Raw genomic sequence first — 25,148 nt, forward strand, 5'->3', positions numbered from 1 at the left:
AAGGTACAGAAACTTCACATATGCCCCTGCTACTACCCATGCACCATCTCTCTTTTATCAACATTCTCCACCAGAGGGTGCATTTGTTTCCATCAATGAATCTACATTAACACCTTATAATCAAAGTCCATAGTTTACCTTAGGTTCACTCTTGGTGTTGTACATGCTATGGGGTTTGAAGAAATGTATAAAGACATGTATTCACCATTCCAGTATTACAGAGTATGAATATTTTCACTGACCTAAAAATCTGGTGTCCTGCTTATTCATCCCCCTACTCCCACCTTGAAGCAATTTAATTCTCAAAAACTTCCTTTGACTTAGGCTAAACTCCGCTACAGAAGAATCATGTAATGTGTTCTCCAGAGCCAAAATAAATCACTTTGATGCTACACTTTTACCAGCAGTATGATTTCATGGATACCAACTGTTAAATGTCTATCTCCTCACCAAGGAAAGAAGACATTTCAAACATAAAACTCAGAAAACACTGACAAAATCATAAACATGAAACGATTAGAACTGTCATGACAATCAAAACCACATGAAACACCTCATCATATTCTATCATCAAACCAAAAACAAAACAAAACAGAAACAAAAACACCCTACCTTTGCAATGCGAATACCATTAACCCACTGGTGCAGGGTCCTCACATCATCACAACAAAGGTACTTGATATACTGAGATTTCTTCTGGATCTGTGGGTGCTGCAATATTAAAGGCAAAGTCTAATTCAGTCCCCTGGAGAACTAAAGAAAAACTCTATCAAAGCTGAAACATACCCTGACAAGTTATAGGCCATTAGAGTAATGGCCAAAAATAATTTAAACCTCTTATGTGGGCATAAGGCCAAATAAAATGGCCCATAAGTATTTTTACAAAATAAACTACAAAGAAACTTATGTTAAATTTTAGGTCAAGATATATGCAAGGTAAAAAATACCTTCATGTCATGGCTAATTCCCAAATACCTTCTGTATTTCAGAGAAACAGAGGCCATCAAGGTTAACAAATCAATATAACTCTTCATCTGTAAGACTATGAAAGGGAAAATTTTGATTTCACTTTGAACCCATTGGAATCATGAGTTCAGAAGACTCCAAATGAGAGCGTCTTCGGTAAAGCTTCTAGAGCTTCTGTGGAGGTGAACCAATGGGTGGAGTGGGTGAAGTGCAGGACACAGCACCTAAGACAGAAGTGGGTGCTCACACCTGGTGCAGTGGTGCCCCCTTTGTGGACTGAGCACTGCTCTGCACCCCTTCTACCCACAGCACATACCCTCCAAGGAATGAGCAGCCTTTCAACTGCATCATCAGAATGAGTTTTCACAATCCAATGTACTTTTCAGCTGCAGCTAGGATGGGAGATGACTGACCAGACCAACTACACAATGCAAGTGCTAGAATGGACTGAAGGTATTTTAACTCTACTGGGCCACAAACTGGAAAGAAAAGCCCCAAATCACACTTGGTCTGGATGTAATGGTTGTTAATTTATTACTTCTTTTTTCAGTTATTCTGAAAAAACTTTGAAATGGCTATATTTTACCTGGAGAAATATTTACAATTATGTTCAATTATGAGAGGCTTTAAAGATTCTCTAACCACATTTGTTGTGGGAATCCATGAGATCAATAAAATAAGTTGGTTGAGCATCTGACTCTAAATTTTGGCTCAGGTCATGATTTCACGGTTGTGGGATCAAGCCCCCACAAAGGACTCTCCGCTAGGGATTCTCTTTCTCCCTTTCCCCCTCCCCCCATGCACATCAGTCTCTCTCTTCCTCTCTCTCTCTCAAAAGAAAAAAAAGATCCATCTCTCTGGTCTACAGTGTGAGGAATTTAAATCCATTTATTTTATTCTATGCATTGCTTTAGAAATCTCAGCTCCTATAATAAAACATTTAATACCAAAACCAATTTAGTTACTAAAGGCTATAGTCAAAGTTTTAAACAATAAGTCCTCAGCAAAAAGAGGTTAGCAAAACAATACTTAACAGTTTTCTCTCCTAATTCTATAGGTTCCACGGCCTTCTCTTGGCATATATTTCCTCATCCTTATTAAATTACATTATAATAAACCACCATAGCAATCTTGAAAAAGTAAAGGACAGGTAGAGGAGATGTATTTTCCATACAAGAAAGAAGAATTCTATCTCATTCATTCATGTAACAGAAATATTAAGAACTGTTAGCCAAATCTTTAAGTAGGTGTTGGGATATACTGTGAGCAAAACAGAAGAAGTCACAGTCCATGCAGAAGATAAAATGGGATGGGGCGCTTAGGTGGCTCAGTCGGTTAGACGTCCAACTTCAGCTCAGGTCATGATCTCGCAGTTCATGAATTTGAGCCCCACATCGGGCTCGGTGCTTACAGCTCAAGAGCCTGGAACCTGCTTTGGATTCTGTGTCTCCCTCTCTCTCTGCCCTTCCCCCCTCACTCTGTCTCTGTCTCTCAAAAATGAACATTAACAAAAAAAAAAAAGATACAATGGGATGACTGAAAAAGAGCTTTTTTCAGTATTGCCAGCTAGCTCTTGAAGAGTAGCTGTTCTCCATCTCCTGCTTCACTCAGGCACTGCCTACAGGACACGGCGTGGACATCTGAACAAAGGTCTACAAGGTGGCACTCAGCCTTTACCACCACCCCCTCTATGGTGATTCACAAACCATTCTTGACCGATTCCTTCCATTTCCCGAGAGCAGGGCTACCTACCACGCATGGGCATTCAACTGCAGCAGTGGCCCTGCCTGAGCGTTTGTGTTCTACTCATTCTCTACATTAAGGGAGTATTTTTATCAATAAAATATCAGAGAAAATCAAAGAGAAACAATCCTCCATCCTCTCATTTCTCTAACCTGGGAATCCATATAACACCCTGAAGAATACTATGGATATGATTATTTGAGTATCTGTAGATTACCTGCTAGTTTAAAGTTCATTTTTGGACCTCATAACTTCTCTTTTCTAACTTCCCACGTAATAGAGACAATCCTTCTATAGCCTTCATTACAGTCACCCAGGCTCCGCAATAATACCTCAGGCAGTTGCCTGTTCCACCAAAATATTATTTTCTTAAAACTGGCATTTATTGGGGTGCCCGGGTGGGTCAGCTGATAGAGCATGGGACTCTTGATCAGGAGTCATGGGGCTCTTGAGACCTATGTTGGGTGTAGAGATATAAAGTGGCATTTATTGAGCACTTAGTACATACCAGGCATTATGCTAAATATGTCACATATATTAATTAGTGCATTCCCTCCTCAGGAAAACCTAATGAGTTACATATTACTATCTTCACCAAATGAAGAGAAACTGAGGCTCATTACTCCAAATTGCTCACATATTCATGCTTATTAGTGAAAGAACTAGGATTTGAAACCATGCCATCCATTCCAGGGCCTGTACCTTTAATTATAATGTCATACTTCTGTCTTATTAGTGGTGATATCTTCTTCCAAAAAATGATGCCTCTCTCCTCTTTTTCCCCCATTAACATTCCACCACTGTAAACATCACACAAGAGCTAGGAGCAAGTGTGGAGGAAACATTCTTTGTCAAAAACCAAAAGCTTAACATTTAGATTCTTAAAGATTGCAAAGAAAAAAAATATATATATATAATCAAATTGTTCCCCTAAACAAATTAACAGCTATTTTATCATTTCATCTTTAAAATGATGTGGATTTGGAAAGTTTGCATTCTCTCATAAAGGACAAAATCTGAGGGGTGCCTGGGTGGCTCAGTCCATTAAGCTTCCAGCTTTTGATTTCAGCTCATGTCATGATCTCACAGTTCATGGGTTTGAGACCTGCACTGAGCTCTGTGCTAACTAAGAGCATGGAATTTGCTTGGGATTCTCTCTCTCCCTCTCGCTCTGCCCCTCCCCTGCTCTCTCTCTCTCTCAAAATAAAAATGAATACACTTAAAAAAAAAAACAAAGGAAAAATGTGAGAATTAAATAAAAATATTTAAGAATACAGTAGGAAATTCCGGATTACTATTGTACTATCAGATTAATTTTCTCTGTTTATGCCAAAAATTCGATTCAGATAGGTAATTCTTTTTTTTTTTTATGATTATTTATTTTTAAGAGAGACAGAAAGACAGCATGAATGGGGGAGGGTCAGAGAGAGGGAGACACAGAATCTGAAGCAGGCTCCAGGCTGTCAGCAGAGCCCGACACAAGGCTCGAACTCACAAACCGTGAGATCATGACCTGAACCAGTTGGATGCTGAACCGACTGAGCCACCCAGGTGCCCCGAGACAGGTAATTCTTAAAACTAAGTAAAAGTAATGCTCTAAAATCACAGTCCAAGTGCCAAAGGAAAACCAATGAATATATACTACCCATTTATTACTTTGGAAACACAAATAGGCTTGAAAATTAATTCTCTCACTAACATGTAAGAAGTTAAAAAACAAAATACATAACACTCAATCCTACTACTTCCACCTTTATCATATAACAACTTTCTTTTAATAATGGTGTTTGAAGTTCATTTTCATATTCCACCTCTAAATATTAACCATTTTTTCCTTCTTACCTAACATACTAAAATAAATTACTTTGCCTCATTTCTTTAGGAATAAACATTTAGACCTGGGTAAGATGAGCTATATTCCAACAATTACCATGGTATATGTATTTTAGAAATGTAAGTTTCCTTTAAGTAACGTATATACACGCATACACATGTATCCAACATGTACGGAGCTCTTTCAGATAATAGATAACGTATGTCCTATTTATTCCCTCATTGTCATATTTCATGAGCAAACTCTTCCCATCATTTTTATTAATACCTTTAAAAAAACTAATTGCTGGGGCGCCTGGGTAGCTCAGTTGGTTGAGCGTCCGACTTCAGCTCACATCATGATCTCACAGCTTGTGAGTTCGAGCCCCGCATCAGGCTCTGTGCTGACAGCTCGGAGCCTGGAGCCTCCTTCAGATTCTGTGTCTCCCCCCCTCTCTGCCCCAACCCACTTGCATTCTGTCTCTGTCTCTCTCAAAAATAAATAAACATTAAAAAAAAAAAACAACAACTAATTACTAAGGGGCGCCTGGGTGGCTCATTCAGTTAAGCATTGGACTTCTGCTCAGGTCATAATCTCATGTTTCATGGGTTTGAGCCCCACATCTGGGTCTGTGCTGACAGCTCGGAGGCTGGAGCCTGCCTTGGATTCTGTGTCTCCCTCTCTGCCCCTCCCTGCTCATACTCTGTGTCTCTCTCTTAAAAATAAATGAACATTAAAAAAATAAAAAAATAAACTAGTTACTAAACAATGTGCTTTATTACTTTCTACAAGTGTGTATTATATTTCCTGTATCCTGCATTTTACTGGAAGAACTGACTCAGTCATTATAGCCCAAAGGTGATAAGTAGAATCAGACCCTATAAATATTTACATTTGTGTAGATCCTGTGTGGCAGCATTTTTGGGTTTGTTAGAACTCATATGCCCAAGAATAAAAATACTTACATAGGCAAAATCTAGTACAGACTTTGCAGGAAAAAAAAGGCAGGTCTTAAATACTAACAGTTGTGTCATCTCAAGAACATTGATCCCTCTAAACCTCAGTTTCCATATCTGAAAAATGGGGACTCTAGAACAGATCTGTGTGACACTGTCATGCAGTGCTTCTAGCGCAGTGTCTGCTGCCCTAGAGTTCTTCGATAAATGACAGCCATTATTTTTACTACTATTTGTGCCTAGCGGTATGGTTTATTTCAGTACCTTGAACATTTTTAGATATAAATAGGTAGGCAATATAAATATATGAATTCAGCTTAACCTACACTTCACTAAAAGCAAATATGAAGTACATAAATTACTATATAAGCTAGCGAACAACTCCTCTGAACAAAAATATTCCTGACCTAAGAATTCTGTGAGCTGCAAAAGGGATTAAAATAATAGTGGTCATAATTAATTTTGGCTGTAAGAGACACTGTTTGTTGCCTTCCTCACAGCTATTTCTTCTCCCCTACTTCTTTTCTGAAAGAGCCTCAATTTTGTTTGGAAGTCTGTCAATCCCTCATCTTAGGATGTGCATTCTGATTAGGCTAAGCCAAAAATAATGGAATTAACATAACCAAGGAAAGACCTGTACTACGAGAACTATAAAACACTGATAAAGAAATGGAAGATGACACAAAGAAATGGGAAGACAGTCCAATCTCATGGATTGGGAGAACAAATCTTACAACGCCCATATTACCCAAAGCAACCTATAGCTTTAATGCAATTGCTATCAAAATACTAACAGCATTTTTCATGTAACTAGAACAAATAATACTAAAATTTGTATGAAACCACAGAAGACCAAAAATAGCCAAAGCAATCTTGAAAAAGAACAATGAAGCTGGAAGTATCATAATCTCAGATTTGAAGATATACTACAAACCTGTAGTAATCAAACAGTATTACTGGCACAAATAAAGGACACATAGATCAATGGAACAGAATATAAAATTCAGAAAGAAACCCATGCTTATATGGTTAATTTATGCCAAAAGAGGCAAGAATATACAATGGGGAAAAGACAGTCTTTTCAACAAATGGTGATGGGAAAACTGAACAGCTACATGTAAAAGAATAAAACTGGGCCACTTTCTTACACCATACACAATAATAAACTCAAAATGGATTAAAGACCTAAATGTGAGACCTGAAAACCATAAAACTCCTAAAAGAAAACACAGGCAGTAATCTCTTGGACATCAGCTCTAGCAACATATTTATGAGTATGTCTCCTCAGGCAAGGAAAATAAAAGAAAAAAAATAAACCCTTGTGGCTAGTCGGTTAAGCATCCAACTTCAGCTCAGGTCATGATCTCACAGCTTGTGAGCTCGAGCCCCATGTCAGGCTCTGTGCTGACAGCTCAGAGCCTGGAGCCTGCTTCTAATTCTGTCTCCCTTTCTCTCTGCCCCTACCCCACAAAATGAATAAATGTTAAAAAAAATTATAAAAAAAAACAAACTATTGGGACCACACCAATATAAAAAGCTTCTGCACAGCAAAGGAAATCATCAACAAAAGGACAACCTACAAATGGGAGACGATATTTGCCAATGATGTGTCAAATAAGGGGTTAATATCCAAAGTATATAAAGAATTTACACAACTCAATACCCAAAAAGACAAATAATCTGATCAAAAAATGAGCAGAGGATCTGAACAGAATTTTTCCAAATAAGACATACATATGGCCAACAGACACAGAAGATGCTCAACATCACTCATCATCAGGGAAACGCAAATTAAAACCATAATGAGATATCACTTTACAACTGTGAGAATGGCTAAAATCGAAAACATATGATATAGCCAGTGTTAGGATATAGAGAAAAAGGAACCTTTGTGCACTGTTGGTGGGAATGCAAACTGGTGCAGCCACTATGGAAAACAGTATGGAATTTCCCCTCAAAATTAAAAATAGAATTACCATATGATACAGTAATTTTGCTACTGGGTATTTACCCAAAGAAAACAAAAACACTAATTCAAAAAAATACATGCACCCTTATGTTTACTGTAACAATATATACAATAGCCAAATTATGGAAGCAACCCAAATGTCCACTGATAGATGAATGGATAAATAAGACATGGTGTGTGTACATACACACACATACACACACACACACCCAGAGGAGTATTCCTCAGCCATAAAATAATGAGATCTTGCCATTTGCAACATGAATGAACATAGAGAGTATAGTGCTAAGTGAAATAAGTCAGAGAAAGACAAACAGCATAGGATTTCACTCATATGTGAAATTTAAGAAACAAATGAACAAACAAAAAAAGACAAAAACAGACTCTTAAATACATAGAACTGGTGGTTAAGGGGGCATGGGTGGGGGGACAGGAGAAATAAAGAGGATTAAGAGTACATTCTTCTTAATGAGCAAGAAGAAATGTATAAATTATTGAATTATATTGTACACCTGAAAGTATTAAAACACCATCTGATAATTGTGCTTCAATTTAAAAAATAATTAAAAAAAAAAAAAGGTACGCATGTCCTCAGGCCAATGATTCTCAAGAGAAGGACTGTTGGTAGCTCCTGGGAAGTATTTCCTCACTCTTAGACAAATACAGGGAGTAATAGTCCCTCTTCTGCTGCTGGATTTTTCTAGATCCACTGCATCATGGATCTATCATCCAAGTGATGCCTAGAACTACAGTGGTCATCTGTACCTGTGAAGTAAGCCAGCCTGAGGATAAGCTGATAAGGCAGAAGATGGAATAGGGAAAGAAGGAAGAAATTTCGGTTCTTACAACCCTGACTCCTTGAAATAACCAACTCTTACTGTCTTCATGTTATGAGACCCCTAAATAACTTTCACTTATATGGGTTAGGTCTACTGATACTTACCTTATAAGAAATTAAAACTGAGAAAAATTAAAATACAAAAGTATACAAATATATGTTCCATTACCTAAGACAGCAAAATTATCATCACATGTCATGTAATCTCTTAGAAAACTCCACAATACATTTGTGAGAGAATGAGAGTGTAAAAGACAAATAACATCTCAGCATTACCGGAATAGTAATTTTGACACCACAGGCCCCTTGACAGAGTTTCAGGGACTCCCAGGGAGCTTGGACTTTATTTTGAAAACTACTGGATTGAGCTACTTTGTAATGACCTTTAAAAAATTATTTGTTGCTATAACCTAAATGATACAGTGGTATTCTCCAGGAAAGGATTATTTAATAAAGGGGTACCATTACAATACAGTTAATTTTACCAAAGCAATGAAAACTCTACCCCCAAACTCAACTGACAATTCTCAGAGAAAAGAAAAATCAATGACATAAACATGTAGACGTAAGTAGTTACCCAAAAGGTAACTAAGATGGAACCAATGAGGAAAACTCAAGTCATCTCCATAATTATCTTGAACTTTTATTTTTTTAAATGTTTATTTATATTTGAGAGAGAGACACACACACACAGAGTGCGAGCAGGGGAGGGGCAGAGAGAGAGGGAGACACAAAATCTGAAGTAGGCTCCAGGCTCTGAGCTGTCAGCACAGAGCCCGACCTGGGGCTTGAACCCACGAGCTATGAGATCATGACCTGAGCTGAAGTTGGATGTTTAACCAACTGAGCTACCCAGGTGCCCCTATCTTGAATTTTTAAATGTTTTCTTTATCAGTGTTCCAAAGACTACTAAAAATGCACTAAAAATATCCGTTCTCAAAAGCACAGTTATAGTCCGTGTGAGAAGCTCAAAAGTTTGGAGAAAAGAGGGAAGAAACTCACTAAAAACAGCTCAGATGGGTCATAATATATGCATTGGCTATCAGGGCTATGGTTTGCTGGAAAAAGTGACAAAAATCATTTCTGGACCAGATATGAGCCAGTCCACTTTGAAATTGGGCACATTGCCCCCTGATGGTTCTGCTGGGTAAATACAGGAAAAGAACTAAAACACAAAATACCTATTTCCCACTTTTGGCTTTGATCTAAGTTTCCTAAAATTAGCCTGCTTTTAGATAAAAATCTCAAATGTAAAATTTAAATATTTTGTATATTCTGACCCAAAGCTTATACAGTATCCATTTCTTAGCAACATCAATCTAATTAGGGCTATTGAGTTAGTGGTCAGCTGTGGTTTAAGCATATACTTCTTTTCCTTACCATCCTTCACTATTCTCTTCAAAACTTAAAGAGAAGGCAAAAATAGTATACTTAATAGAGATATAAACGATTCTAAAATGTCCAATAACTAGCTCTATGTCTAACATCAATTAAAATTCCTAAAAAGAGGGGTGCCTGGGTGGATCAGTTGGTTAAACATTCAACCTCAGCTCAGGTCATGATCTCGCGGTTCATGAGTTTGAGCCCTATGTCGGGCTCTGTGCTGACAGCTCAGAGTCTGGAGCCTGCTTCGGATCCTGTGTCCCCCTCTTTCTCTGCCCCTCCCCTCTCTCTCTCTCTCTCTCTAAGAATAAACATTACATTTTTTTTTTAATTCCTAAAAAGAGAAACATGCTTACCTTTAGCACCAGACAATAATCTGTGGGTGCTTTGTATTTGTTCCGATAGTCCTGTCCATAATAAACATTGACATGATCCAGTTGGAGAAAGCACACCAGTTCTCGAGAGACCTAAGATAAAAACACCCAAAAGACTGAATGAACAATAATGTATAAAGAAGCAAATATCATACTTGGTTAACAGTTTCTGGTGGAGAATAAAAACTTTGCTTAGTGGAAATAGTGATATTTTGTAGATAACAAGACAGTGAGATTCTCTATAAATGTTCCTTCTTTTATCCATAATGCAACAAAAAGGCAGTCCATTTCACTTACTGCCTGCCATTCACAATGAATACACTTACTTGGAAAGGGTGGCATTTTAAAGAGACTTTAAATATAATATAGTATATTAAATACAACATAGTATAACAGAGCTCTGGAAAAAAATAAAGAATCGTGTAGTTCAGTGCTTGTAATGCATATCTCAAGTACAATGATTCTTAAGTCAGCGTTTCCTCACCTTAAATAGAGGCAACAAAATATACTTCTTAGGATGGTGGTTAAGACTGGATAAGATGATGCTGTAAAGAGTTTAAAACAGTGCTGGTCCCTAGTAAGCAGAGAAGTGACAGCTACCAAACGGGCCCTCAGCAGGAGCATATTATCCCAGTGAGGCTGAAATGCCTATAATCCCAAAAATCTATTCTCCCCAAACAATAACAAGCAAAACCTACTCTGACAGAAGTTCCAAAAATACTAAATAACAGTATGATTTCAAATGTGACAAGATAATTGAGATGGGCCCAATGAATGACCAAAGTGTGACCACTTTCAGGGGTCTTTTTCTTTATAACAGATCAATAAACAAAGCAGTATCCTGTGTGTCCTACAAGAGTTGAAACCATCAGAGCCTGGATTCACCCTGTCAGCATACTCACTGCAGATTAAAATCAATTGCCATAATGAGGAAGCTCAAAAGCCAACAGAAGGGACACACCTTTGCTTTTCCTTTAGGGACATAGTAGATACCAGATGCTCGCAAGAGAAAATAACGCTTTTTCCAGGACTTTTTACCATCATCTTTCAGCCACAGGACTCCTTCAATTTCTGGTACAGTTACAGAACTTCCACAAAAACATTCCTAAAATAAGAAGATGATTTGGAAAGACATGTGATCTTTTGATTCTCAAAACAAAACTGTGTTTAGCCTGTAAAATCCATGATACTATAATTAAACCAAAATGGCTTTGTAGTAAAACCACATTGCTAATTTTACCTCAGTTAGAACATCCTATTCTAAACATCATGTAGATTTATTGTGAAACAACTATGGCTATCCCTATGAACTTTCACCTGACACTTAAAAAAAAATTTTTTTTTTAATGTTTATTTTTGAGATAAAGACAGAGTGGGAGTAGGGGAGGGGCAGAGAGAGCGGGAAACACAGGATCTGAAGCAGGCTCCAGGCTTTAAGATGTCAGCACAGAGCCTGACATGGGGCTTAAACTCACAGTCCATGAGATCATGACCTGAGCCAAAGTTGAACGTTTAATTAACCGAGTGAGCCACCCAGGCACCACCCCCTTTTTTTTTTAACTTAGAGAGAGAGAGAGAGCGCGCACACGAGTGAACATGGGTATGCAGGTGCGGGTGAGAGGGGTAGAGGGAGAGAAAGAATCTTAAGCAGGATCCATGCTCAGGGTGGAGCCTGACTCAGGGCTCCATCCTATGACTCTGAGATCATGACCTGAGTCAAAAATCAAGAGTCAGATGCTCAACCAACTGAGCCACCCAGGTGTCCCTACCTAACACTGTTTTGAAGAAAGTAAGCTGAACTGTCAACTGAGCTGCATGTAACAGGATTTAAATGCATCTGTAAACAGCATTTACACTGTAACACTAAATTTAGTAAATTAGTATAACACTAAATTTAATAAAAGTCTCAGAGCTAACATAAGCATTAGATTTTATTTTTTCTCCAAATTAACAACACATTTTGACTAGCTGTCAAACTAAATTTTAAAAGAAAGCAACCTGCTAAGTGATAAATTAAAATTCACAATTTAAAAATTATCAATTTATATGATTCTAAAACAAAGAGGTCATTTATTTTCTAAAGATTTATTTTATTTTATTTTTTTTAACGTTTTATTTATTTTTGAGACAGAGACAGACAGACAGCATGAACGGGGGAGGGGCAGAGACAGAGGGAGACACAGAACTGGAAGCAGGCTCCAGGCTCTGAGCCATCAGCCCAGAGCCCGACGAGGGGCTCGAACTCATGGACCGCGAGATCGTGACCTGAGTTGCAGTCGGACGCTTAACCGACTGAGCCACCCAGGCGCCCCAATTTTCTAAAGATTTAAAACTAGGCTGAAAACAATGTAAACTCAAAATTATGAATTCTAATGTCTATATTAGATAAAAATGTAATTAAAAAATCAGTTATGTATTTGGTAAGAGAAAAATAGAAATCCTTACTAAATATTAACATAGAATATTTTGAACCTAAATTAATTTCTCTCTTCTCCAAGTACAGAGAAATCAGGAATTATAAAGAGGATTTTTTTTTTAACGTTTATTTATTTTTGAGACAGAGACAGACAGAGCATGAATGGGGGAGGGGCAGAGAGAGAGGGAGACACAGAATCGGAAGCAGGCTCCAGGCTCTGAGCCATCAGCCCAGAGCCCGACACGGGGCTCGAACTCACGGACCGCGAGATCGTGACCTGAGCTGAAGTCAGACGCTTAAACGACTGAGCCACCCAGGTGCCCTAAAGAGGATTTTTAATTGTAACTAGTATTACTATGAAAAGGTGAGTGTTGATCTTCATTTTCCTAATTGCCTTTTTGCTAACTAAGTTTATTCTGGTTTTGAAATATACTAACTTCTTTGATTTTAGTTCTCTAAAATCAGCAAAGGCCAAAAAACAAAAAACTGAATTATGTTTGAATTTATTTTATTAACATTGGAGCATATGTATGTGTGTGTGCATGTGTGTGTATGTATGTATATATGTGTACATCTTAAAAGATCATGATTTATAAAATTATTTGAATTATATAAAGGTAAGGCTTGAAGTATTCCGTAAATAACTAAGTATATTCAAATTTCTCTTTGGGTAAATAGATAAAACGCCACAGTCATGTCCTTCATTGACTAGTCTTTTTTCCCCACCTGTCTGCTTCTAACAGCTCATGACTCCTTTTTAGTCCACTGATATATTACTTGGCAAAATAACAGATTTTAAGAGGTTCTTCAGTGGCCTAACAGTCACATAGTTGAATTCTCCCCCTCAGGATATGGAGGAATATAGGCTTCTCTAGTTGCAAGTGCAATTATGAATATATAGCATTGATATACTCAACTTCAAAAAAGGTGCTTAGTATTTTAATATTTTAATGTGCAGGAAAAAAGACGGTGAGGGGAGTGAAGAGTCATACCTCCAACAGCACTTCTTTATTTCTATCTGCCATCTCAGCGGTTTCCTTCTTCCCCAGAAGATAATTCTGGAAAAATAAATAGATGAAAGTTAAGGAATAAACCCACCCTATTATTCCCTTGGGACAGGTGCATATATGATTTCTTCTAGAGATTTCACAATTGTGTCTTCTTGTATAGAATGAGAGGAATACTGCTCTGAAAAGTAACTGGTGCATGAGCATCAGGGCTAAAATGCCTCCTCCTCCTCATTTTCCCCAATATCTTGAACTATTCCATAAACAGCCCTGCCCCAAATCCGGAGGTGATATCACATGTAACAGATGGCAAATGTTTTCAACAACTGATGAAAGGACCTGAAAGGTTTACAAATTTAGTAGAGTAAGGCAAATTTCCTTAAAATATGCTAAGCTTAAGTGATCCAGATACAAAAATTTTAATTTGTGTTCTGGCTTTAAGAGAAGAAATTCTCAATTCTCTGAGACTTATCATTATATCATTTGCTTGACTCAACTAAAATCTGAATTCTAATTCTAAACTTTTTCATAATCACGTATAAAAGGATCTATTAATATTCCCAAATGTGTACTGTTCACTAAAAATATCTGGTAAAAATGTATCATGATTAAGCTGTCTGAAGGATAATTATTTAATACTTTTAACACTGCAACCATTTTTCATTACTTCCTTTTATAGTGGAGTTGTTTTCTCTTACCTACTGATTTTTATAAAATATTTGTGTTAGGAAGTATTAAACATTCTGAAATAAGCAAAGATGCCAAATAAATCAAGGTAACTTAAACTAGAAGGTAGAATCATTTATAATCAAGGTTATTGAGATTTTTTAAAAAGTCAAAATAAAGTGTCAACTGGATAAATGGAGGAAGTAGAGAATTTAAATATGAAAGTACTTTTCTTTGATAGATGAGAAGCTCACCAAATAAACAGCTGAGTTCAACAGCTCTGGATTACAAAGAGGAGAAACCTGGTATCTCCCTGGAGTTCCTTCTGATGCCCCAAAGGCTCACCCCATCTGGCTCTGTGAGACTGGTAGCCTCTTTGAGGCCTGACACCAGGGCCCCAGCAGACCTTCCACTTCAGCAGTAGTGAATGCTCCCATGAGGTTTTGCAACCACAATGCTCCAACCAGGTGGTTGTCAGTTTTTTGTTTTTTGTTTTAAACTCTATTAACTTAAAAGTAATAGAATAATGTAAGGTGAACATTTAGAAATCATGGCTTCTGTAAGTTATTCAGTCTCACCTGTGGGTTTTTGAAAAGTGCATATTTTTCTATACGTTCCATAAATATAAGCTTGTTTTGGCTATCTCTTGTCCAATTAAGAAGATTTTCAACCAAGTTTTCATGGTCTTCAAAGATTCTCTCTGTCCCAAGATAAAATATCAATATTTTGTTAGTATTCATCAGACCTGCATCAAAGGTATGCAACCTTGTGAAGTAATTCAGAGCGGAACCACACAATTTTAACTGACATTATAGTCCCTGGCCCTTAGGGATTATCTGGTCTTCCCTCTATTTTCATATAAGGAAATGTGCCCGGTGGTGTTAACTGATTTCAGCAAAGTCACACAGATGCTACATGGAAGAATTGGCACTAAAATCTAGGTCTTCCGCGTCTTCCTCAGCCTTCAGCCTTTGCCATCCCACCCTTGAAAAAACAAACACCAAAATCCCCCAGCATGTTAGCTGCATTTCATAAATTCTTATATTAAGTATTCCCAATAGTATTTAGTTCTTATCATTTAAAAAATTTCCAAGATGTTTTCTTCTTTGGTCTATTGGTTTTAATTTTAAACAGATGGATTTTCTAATTTCCAAATTAGGAATCAAAGAACATGTCTTATATATTAACCCATGTTCAAGGAACACATCCTAGATATGGATTTTTTGAAATCTCCTTTCAGGTGCTTATGGACTGACATTTGAATCAGTTTTTGAAAATATTCCATCTCTGCTTGAAAAGAACGCACACTGTCCTGTTATTAGTGTTCTTAATATGTCTATTAGATCAAACTTATTTTTCAAATCTCCTATATCCTTTTTTGTCTGCTTGATTATGCTGATCACTGAAGCGATTCTTAGGTGAAAAAGTTCTACTACAAAGGATGACTTGTGAATTTCTCCTGGTAGTTCTGTCAACTTTTGCTTTATACATTGTAATGCCATTATTAGATTAACATTTAGAATGATTACATCTTCCTGGTGAAGATATGTGGTTTCCTTTCCTAGTGATGCATTTTGCTTAGTCTATTTTGTCTGATCTTAACATAGTTATCTTTTTTTTTAGTGAGTATCTTTCACACTCCTTTTACTTTCAATCTTTCTGTGTCTTTAGTATTGTAATAGGTCTTTGGCAAGCAGGTGCATTTTACATTTTGTTTATTCATCCTTAATAATCTTTACTGTTTAACTGAATAATTGACAGTTCTTATAATTTGTTTTCACCATCTTATTTTGGGTACTTAGTAGTCCCTTGTTTTATTCATTCAACAAATACTGAGTGATCACATACTGTCTGAAGTATGTATGTTTGAAGCACTGTGCCATATATGATTAAATTAACAGTTTGTTAAGATACTGTAGCTAATTGTAATAGAGAAATATTACGTATGTGGGTCTTTAATCTATAGCTCTGGACATATTCCAAAAACTAGCATCCAATCATTTTCTGTGTACCATGATGCCATACCTATAAACTCAAACCTTTCTAATTCTCTCAGAATAGTTATCAGCATTATTAGAATATATTTTATACATGTTAATAAACTAATAACTTATGGCTTAGTTTTGGGGGTGATGTATGTGTGTTCTGTGACCAAAGAATAATTAAACTTTTATTTCTCTGGAAACTGCTGTGAAATATTTAAAGATACAAGAGGTAGGAAGAGCAATGCAAATACTTTTTAAAATAAAATATAAAGTTGAAATTGATTACTGATTCAATAATACCTAATAAAATAATAATTGCCAGGTTGCTATAATCACACAATTAATAATTTAAAAAGAAAACTTTTTAAAGAGTCCATGATGGCATTAAAAATGAGGAATTTTTAAAATTACAAAATACCACACTACGTTACAAATCATAGAAAACTAAGATTTAGTACATCTAGCTAAAAATAAAAAAGATGTTTTATGTTTTCCCTTTTAAAAGTCAAATGCTGGTCTAAGGAATTCAGAACAGGGATGCCTCAGTGGCTCAGTCAGTTAAGCATAGGACTTTGGCTCAGGTCGTGATCTCATGGTTTGTGGGTTCGAGCCCCACGTCAGGCTGTGCTGACAGCTCAGAGCCTGGAGCCTGCTTCAGATTCTGTGTCTCCCTCCCTCTCTTGCTCTCTGCCCCTCCCCCACTTGCACTCTGTCTCTCTCTCAAAAATAAACATTAAAAAAAAAGGTAAGACTTGTTTTTAAAAAAATAAGGAACTCAGAACAAATGTGAATAGATATAATGATTTTTAGCAAGTGTGTCTATTTATGCAGTTACTTAAGGGAAAAAGTATTTTCTTACTTAAAAAAAAAAAGTTTTAGCCATAAGATCTGAAGTGAAACTGGGAATGATCTTGCATTCAAAGAAATCTCAAAATAGTTGATGAAAAAAAAGATAGTGTATGAAATCCAAAGTTATATATAGAAAAAAATATATATAGATGTCTCAAAGTGTTTTTGTTAACACGCAAGCTGTTAGAATTACATAGAAACGAAAAAGTAAGTAAAGCAATTATACTACTAACCCATTTGTAATTCAGAGATGGTTTCTACGAGTGACCAGTCTAAACTATAACCGCAGTGGGATTTGTCCATTAGGTTGTCCAGTACTTGTCTCACCGTCTGCCTCTCATCCACCATCATTGTTTTAGAACTATCGTCAGACATGTGAACTCTGATCACCAACTATAACAGGTAAAAGGAAATTAAAAACAAACCGAAAAATAGGCATTCTAGAAATTTCTTCCAATATCAAGCAATGTTCTGAGTAATGTTCTTAGTTAAATATAAATTAAAACACAAATAATGACTTTATTATGCAAGAAACTCTAAAATTAGGTATCAAATAACCTACCTAAACAAATTTAAAGCATTTTTAAGGTTATCAGAAGACAATTGTGTTTTAGAATTTAAAACAAAATTATTTCTTTATAATACATTTTATCTCCAAAAATACATGCGGAAAATGTATTAGGAAGAAATACCCCTCTATCTCTCCGTACCTTAGAAGTATGGTATATAAGCAAGGCAATTCTTTATAAATCTGATTTTAAAAATCCCAAACCCGGAAAACACCCAAATATCACCTTTTTCACTTGAGCCTCTTTAATTTTCTCCAGGGCAACTCTGATCTTCTCAGCTTTCAATTTTGCTGCCTGTTCTTCCTGTGAACACAAAGCACTTCAGGTAAACTGATGCTAAAATAATGAGAATTTTTGAAAAGTCTTTTTATCTTAAGGATATTTGCCAGCATTGAATTTTACTAAGAATATAACTTCAGCCACTTACATAGAGCACATTTAAAAAATAACCCTACTCACTAAGTAAGATAGACATACAAAGAACATTTTTAAGATGAAGACTTGAAGATCTCTTATAAGACCAGATTCCACCTTCTAAAGGAAAAGCAATCTGTAATGTAGTAAATCTATCAATCTGAAGCAGATAAATTTCAGGTTCTGAGGTAGGAGAAACAGGAATGCATAATGTGCTGTGGTATGGTCCTGCCAGTTTGTCACACCTGCACAATCCCTCAACTCTGAATTTACACTTGCCTCTGAAGTCTGGGCAATCTTCTGCATACTAATGTTTTGTTCTATTATACTAAAAATGTATCTTCATCATAAACAGCAAAAAAAAATAAATAAATAAAAGTATCAGTTTATTTCTTTGCACTGACATAAAAGTCCCTAATAAAAAATACAGGTATGTTCTCATTAATATACCAATTAATATACCATTAATATACCAATATACCAATATACCATTAATATACCAGATAGAGAAGAATGCATTATACACTAGATTTCATTCTACCTTAAAAAATATACAATATAACCAATGTCTTATGTCAGTTAAACTCAAATTTGTTTCTACTAACTCACTGATGAAATTTTTAAAATTTCAAATATAATTTCAAATATAATTTTCCAAATATCTAATTTCTAGTAACTTCTTTATAAAATTTAGATAAGTAGTAATAAAATTATCAAGAACTACAACTACAGTTACACAGTTTAGTTTTTCCTAAAATAACATATAGTACTGTAATACTGGTACTTACTTGCACTTTCCAGCAATAGGCCATTGTATACTGTAGCCTTAATCTCCAGTTGAGAAAAACTCATATAAGTAAATCTTCACTTATGAAGGATTACTTTCTATTTCTAAGCTTTTGATTACTCTGGAAAATATCTAAGAAAAACATACACTACCATCTTATACATTCCTATATTTAATATAAGACTTAAAACAAAAGAAAACCCTGGTTATATCAGCCAACTTTACCTGCTCTGGATTATGATTAAAAAATACAATCCATATGTTACTCTTCACGAAAACGCTAAAGCTTCCAGAGTCAAAAACAAAAATGAACTTCATTTATAAGATTTACTCCCTGTTCTCCTAAATTGTTGTCTTTCTTGTTTCTGAACTGTTCTTTCCATTTCATAATCTAGGCTATCTTCCCTCATTTCAAGCTTAATAGTTACTACTCTGTAGAACAGAGAAGAAAATAATGGTTAGAGAAGATACTGGGCTCCTTTGCCAGGAATCAGATCCTTTTCAATGAAAGGAGCCAGTGAATTAACATAATAACTGAGGCGTGGAAATACTATCTGTAAACCCAATTAGGGAACAAAGAACTTTATTTTAACAATGGAGGGGGTAAGATAAGACTTGATTCTTAGACTACTCTAGGTATATTCATTTGATTAAAGGATTAAATCCTGTATCCACCCCCCCCTTTATGCAAATAAACAACATAAAATATGTTGCCTGTGTATTTCACAGTAAGTTTCTTTTTTCTTTTTAATGCAGGCTATACAGTGAGAAAACTATGCTACTGTCATTAAAACTTAGTTTCTAGAATTCTGTGTCTTAGAGAAACAAACCATTATTAAATTACCAAACCCTGGGTTTCTAAGTATAGCACTACTCTAGAAAGGAATTTTGAATACTAGCATTTCCAGCGGTTTTTATGAAATCAGTTGACAGGTTTTTTTTTTTTTTTTTTTGGGTGGGGGGAGAGGAAAGAAGGAAGCATGAGTCTTACAAATGTTTTCTCAATGGGATAATGATCTTATGTTCCTCATGGCTCATTTCCCACATCTTTGTATTAGTATGAATGGCTGTTACAGAGAAGAAAAATTTATCAAGGCATATTTTCAAGTTTTACTTCATGTCTCTGAAAAGCAAATTTAAACCTCAAAGTCTGGTGAGGAAAGACTGATATGCAAAATCAATGCTTTGTGTATTTGTAATATAAACATGAACTTCCAAAAGGCCAAATACTTTTATAACATTGTAATTATTCTACAGAAGTTAAAAAAATTGTCTCCAAAGCCAAAAAACATTTTTAAAAGAAAAAGAATATTCAGGAGGATAAGACAAGCTACAGACTAGGAAAAAATATTTGCAAAATATTTATCAGACTTATCCGATAAAGGACTATTTATCTAAAATATACTAAGAACTCTTAAACTCAAGAAAATGAACCCAATAAATGGGTAAAAGACACAAACGAACAACTCACCAAAGAAGATACACACGTGGCTAATAAGCCTATGATGCTCAATATCATATGTCTTTAGGGAACTGCAAATTAAGACGAGATACCACTACACAACCTATTAAAATGGCCCAAATCTAAAACACTGAAAACATCAAATGTTGGTAAAGTTGTGGATCAAAAGGAACTCACATACATTGCTGATGGGAATGCAAAATGGTACAGCCACTTTGGAAGATAGTTTGGTTGTTTCTTATAAAACTAAACATGCTCTCACAATATGATCTAGTAATCATGCTCCTTAGTATCTACCCAAATAAGGTGAAATTTACCTCTACCCAAAAATCTGCACACAGATGTTTATAGCAGCATTATTTATAAATTTGCTAAAACTTGGAAGCAACCCAGATATCCTTCAGTAGGTAAATGGATAAACTGTGCTACATCCAGACAATGGAATATTAGTGCTAAAAACAAATGATCAAGCCATGAAAAGACATCAGGGAAACTTTAACGCATATTACTAAGCAAAAGAAGCCAATCTGAAAAGGCTGCACACTATATGATTCCACTTTCTTTTTTAAAATTTATTTATCTGAGAAAGAGAAAGAGAGTGGGCATGCGTGGGTCCAAGTCGGGGAGGGACAGAGAGAGAGTCCCAAGCACACTCCGCACCGGCAGTGCAGAGCCTGATACAGGGCTCAAACTCACAAACCGTGAGATCATGACCTGAGCCGAAGTCAGATGCTTAACCAACTGAGCCACCCAAGCACCCTGCACACTATGATTCCAACAACAGGACATTCTAAAAAAAGGCAAAACTATGGAGATAGTAAAAAGACGAGTGGTTGCCCAGGGTTGGGGAAGAGGGAGGGATAAGTGGAGTGAAGCTATTCTTCATGATACAATGTTAGATACATGTCACTATACATTTGTTCAAATCCAAGACTGTCCTTGTTAATACACTGGAGGGTTCCCAAGAGGGAACCCTACTGTAAACTATGGATTCTGGGTGATAATGATATGCCAACAAAGGTTCATCAGTTGTATCAAATGTACCATTCTGGTGGGGGATGTTGATCACTCTGTACCTTCCCCTCAATTTTACTGTGAATCTAAAAGTTCTCTACAAACATAAAGTTTATTTTAAAAAGGAATATACAAATTTGAATACTGCATTCTGATACTGGTTATAAATATAAAAATAATATTTTCATATTCCCCTTTTAGTATAATATTATTTGCCAAATACAAAAGAACACAACCAGTGCTACCTTTTGAAGCACTGATTAAAAAAAAGTCATTCAATTGTAAGATTAGTTTCAATGAAGTTTTTGTTCCATAGGCTAACAGGAAAAATGCTGACACACCAGAAGAAAGAATTAATGAAACAAGAGATACAGTGCAACCATTTGACATATATTAAACCAATTAGATTTCCTAGTCATCAGTAAGAAACCATCTTTATGTAAAGCACCCTAGGTGGGACTATGTAGAAATTTTTTTTGTTGTTGTTTCTTTATTTTTGAGAGAGAGAGAGAGAGAGAGAGAGAGACAGACAGACAGAGAGTGAGTGGAGGAAAGGCCAGAGAGAGAAGGAGATGCAGAATGCGAAGCAGGCTCCAGGCTCTGAACTGTCAGCACAGAGCCCAATGTGGGGCTCCAACTCGTGGGGTCTTGAACTCATGAACCATGAGATCATGACCTGAGCCCAAGTCGGATGCTTAACCGACTGAGCCACCCGGATGCCCTTAGGTGGGGCTATTTTAACATCCAAATTCAGCCCTTCCACGTACTTAAAATACTACTCTTGATCTGTTTTAAAACTATATCAAGTTCAAATTTAAGAACTATGTGCTTAATGTCAACCTAGGCAAATTTTAGTTTATTCTTCTCCAGTTTATTAACAAGGATGATCCTTGCTAGAAGCTTTTTGAAGAAACAACTGATCAAGATACCTCTTACTTTTAGATTTTAGAGTCTGAATATCATCACTGGAGCAAAATTGAAAATAAAAATATTTATATCAAATTGCAGGATCATAGCATTTTATGCTTCTTATGGATAACCTCTTCCTCGGAAAGGTTGATTTCACCTACATTATCATGTTGACCCTAACAACCTAGGAGAGGAAGAAATTGTTTTAAGTTCATAAAGTGTACAATAAAGATCACTCTTTGTTGATATGTTTAGATTATATAGTAAGAAGACATATGGCAGTTTATTTATAAACTGACTTCAATACAAAGAACAAAGCTTTATTCATCTCATGTTCTCTTCTTTTTGTTAATGCAGAAACCCTCAGGTCTTAAGCGTTCTCTGCCCCTTATCTTTTGACTATCCCTTTTCTCCACATTGTTTGTCCCACAGCCATCCTAAACATAAGTAAAAGGTATCTCACACATACAACAACTTTCTCTACTACCCTGTCTCTTAAAAGAGCAAAAGACAACCCATTTTCAACCTGAAAAACTCCTGTGGGGCTATCAATAACCATCAAATGCCAAGCCTCTTCAAATTTACATAAAGAACAAAACTCAGTGAAGATCTTCTGATTAAATGAAAGCCAATGCTGTGGTTACACAGTGTTGAAGCATTCTCTTTAGTGTAAAAATTAAAATTTCACAGAAAGAGTGACAGTTGCTAAGAGATGGCCAATGAATTCCTTCAACTAAGAAATTATTAAGGCTTTGATGGTTCAGAACAAATCCAACTGAAATTAAGGGGTTAAAAAGTGGTTAGCAGTTTCTTTGGGATCTAGCTTCACATTTTACAAAAAGTTATATAAATTTAAAAAGATTCCAAGGAAACTTTGAGTGGTAAATAGCTCACTGCCTATGAAATGTTCTACTCTTTACTACTTAGAGCCCAAATAATAATAGTAACAACTAGTTTATTTCCTTGGAGAAATCAGGACATTTAACATTAACTGAACACCTAAAACTTGCCACACACTATGAGACATTCTTGCACATAGTATCTCACTTAATTCTGAATTATACAAGGCCAATATCATTATTATATCCATTATACTGATTAATCAAGGCCCAGAAAGACTAATCTTTCTAAGATCATACCGGCAGTTACCAAATGACTAACTACTTGCTCTCTCCACTATAATGTTGTCACAGTTCCTTTTGTTCTTAAACGTTATAGCACAAACTTATGGGAAAGCAGTAAATAAAAACTGCTTGTGAAAAATGAAAAGACTTACAGTAATATAATAGCATTTTTGTAACTTCCCTGAAGGAAAGAAAATGGTGGTTAACATTATTAACAGTCCTTAGAAGTCACTAAAGGACCACTGTGTTATGTGACAGATGTTTGTTGAGACTATGCAGTCTTGGATCTGAGTGCAGGGGAGAGAGTTCCTGCTCTCAAGGAGCTTACATTTAAGGAGATAAAACAATAAAGAAATAGATGTATGATAAGTCAGTCAGGGATAAGTCCTACGGAAAAAAATAAAGCAGGGTAAGGGAGTAAAGAGTGACAAAAACACATTGTTAGATGAGGAGGTCAAGGAAGGCATTTAGAATGGTACCCAGAGTTTTAAGGGCATCAGATCAACAATGTGTCCTTTGTCCACTGCTCCATTTATGGCAAAATAGTTCTGTGCTGGCACTAATGCCATTCTTAGAAGAAACTGGTTGGTATGGTTTTTGCAGAGGTTCCCGGCTCAGAACTGTATGTAGGATAGTTAGTTCGGTAATAGAGGCATAGGGACAACTGGATTTATATGGAAAAACAAAACAAAACAAAACAAAACAAAACAAAACAAAACATTCCCTTTGCTGCCTTGGCTTAAGCACAGTGCCACTATGTTCATTCTACTGGGTGTCACAATGTCTTAGTTTGGAAAAGTGCATATGAGAGGTGGGTCGTAACTGGGGCATGATGCTTTTTGGGTAAAGGGAACCAGACTGCCACAAAGGTGGCATGCAAGAGGTATAAATTCATTTTAGCTTCACAACAGCCAAATTCTGTGGTATTGAGGACACTGACATTGAGAAGCTCCTGCAGCATGGGTTATCTGGGGATTTCTACCACCTCCTTGACTCCATGCCCCATCCCAGCCTATGTGTTTAGGTTCTATGCTAATGAATCACATTCTTGCTCAAATTTCTTGTTGTATGTAAGCAGGGACATAGCTGGAGCCAGATGTTGGCTATATAGACCAGCAGTTCCAACACCTAGGTAATGGGAGAAGGAGATAATCCGAGCAGAGATGGCTCTGATGCTGCAGTTGGTATCACTGTCTCTTGGGCAGAGGGAAATGAGAGTTACTGACTGGATAACTCTCCACGAGACAGGAACTTTGTACTGTTCACTGCCAAAGCCCCAGGGTTGTGAACATGGCATGTATCTGTTGAATGAAGTTATTCTCTTCAACAGTTTGCCACTACATTTGGAAAAAAAATACAAACTCTTTAAGCATGCTGTGAACAATCTGGTTCCTGCCTACTTCTCCAAACCCAAATCAAGACCACTCCTATCTACATTCAACTACTGTGGCTCCAGCAACATAGCCTTTTTTTCAACTTCTCAAACCTACCTAACTCTTCTCCCTGAGCCTATCTATATGTAACACTAACCTTCACCCTCAAGCTGGCTTCTTTTCATCCTTCAATGTTTAGGTTAAATGCTGCCCATTTAGAAGGGTCTTTTCTGATTTTACCATCTAAAGAAAATGTATTCCTAATATTCTCCCCAGTACTCTCTATTGTTTTACCTTGCTTCCTCCATAGTATTTAACATAATTTAGAATTTGCTTCTATTTGCTTGTTAATATTTTTTTTATCTGTGTTCCTAAGTAGACTGTGAGCTCCTGAGGGTAGAGGGATATGTCCATTTTATACAAAGCTGTATCTCAGCCCCTAGCATAATACCTGACTCAACAAATATTTGTTCAATAAATAAACAACAGAAATGGTAAAATGTTACATCTGAGTGCAGTATACAAAATGGA

General features: G+C 36.3%; 1 protein-coding gene across 9 annotated transcripts in view; it reads right to left on the reverse strand.

Annotated features, from left to right (window-relative positions):
- Window positions 1-25,148, reverse strand: part of RAPH1 (Ras association (RalGDS/AF-6) and pleckstrin homology domains 1) — a 153,861-nt gene that overhangs the window by 65,571 nt on the left and 63,142 nt on the right. For all 9 annotated transcript variants that reach the window (XM_053215610.1, XM_053215609.1, XM_053215605.1 and 6 more), the window contains 7 exons: window positions 17,760-17,837; window positions 17,199-17,358; window positions 14,710-14,831; window positions 13,451-13,516; window positions 11,004-11,147; window positions 10,025-10,135; window positions 613-711 (listed from right to left, as the gene is read on the reverse strand). In XM_053215610.1, coding sequence (XP_053071585.1) covers window positions 613-711; window positions 10,025-10,135; window positions 11,004-11,147; window positions 13,451-13,516; window positions 14,710-14,831; window positions 17,199-17,358; window positions 17,760-17,837 — 780 coding nt within the window. The remainder of the gene's footprint in view (window positions 1-612; window positions 712-10,024; window positions 10,136-11,003; window positions 11,148-13,450; window positions 13,517-14,709; window positions 14,832-17,198; window positions 17,359-17,759; window positions 17,838-25,148) is intronic.

This window comes from Acinonyx jubatus, chromosome C1 (assembly GCF_027475565.1).
Source record: "Acinonyx jubatus isolate Ajub_Pintada_27869175 chromosome C1, VMU_Ajub_asm_v1.0, whole genome shotgun sequence".
NCBI classification, from domain to species: Eukaryota; Metazoa; Chordata; class Mammalia; order Carnivora; family Felidae; genus Acinonyx; species Acinonyx jubatus.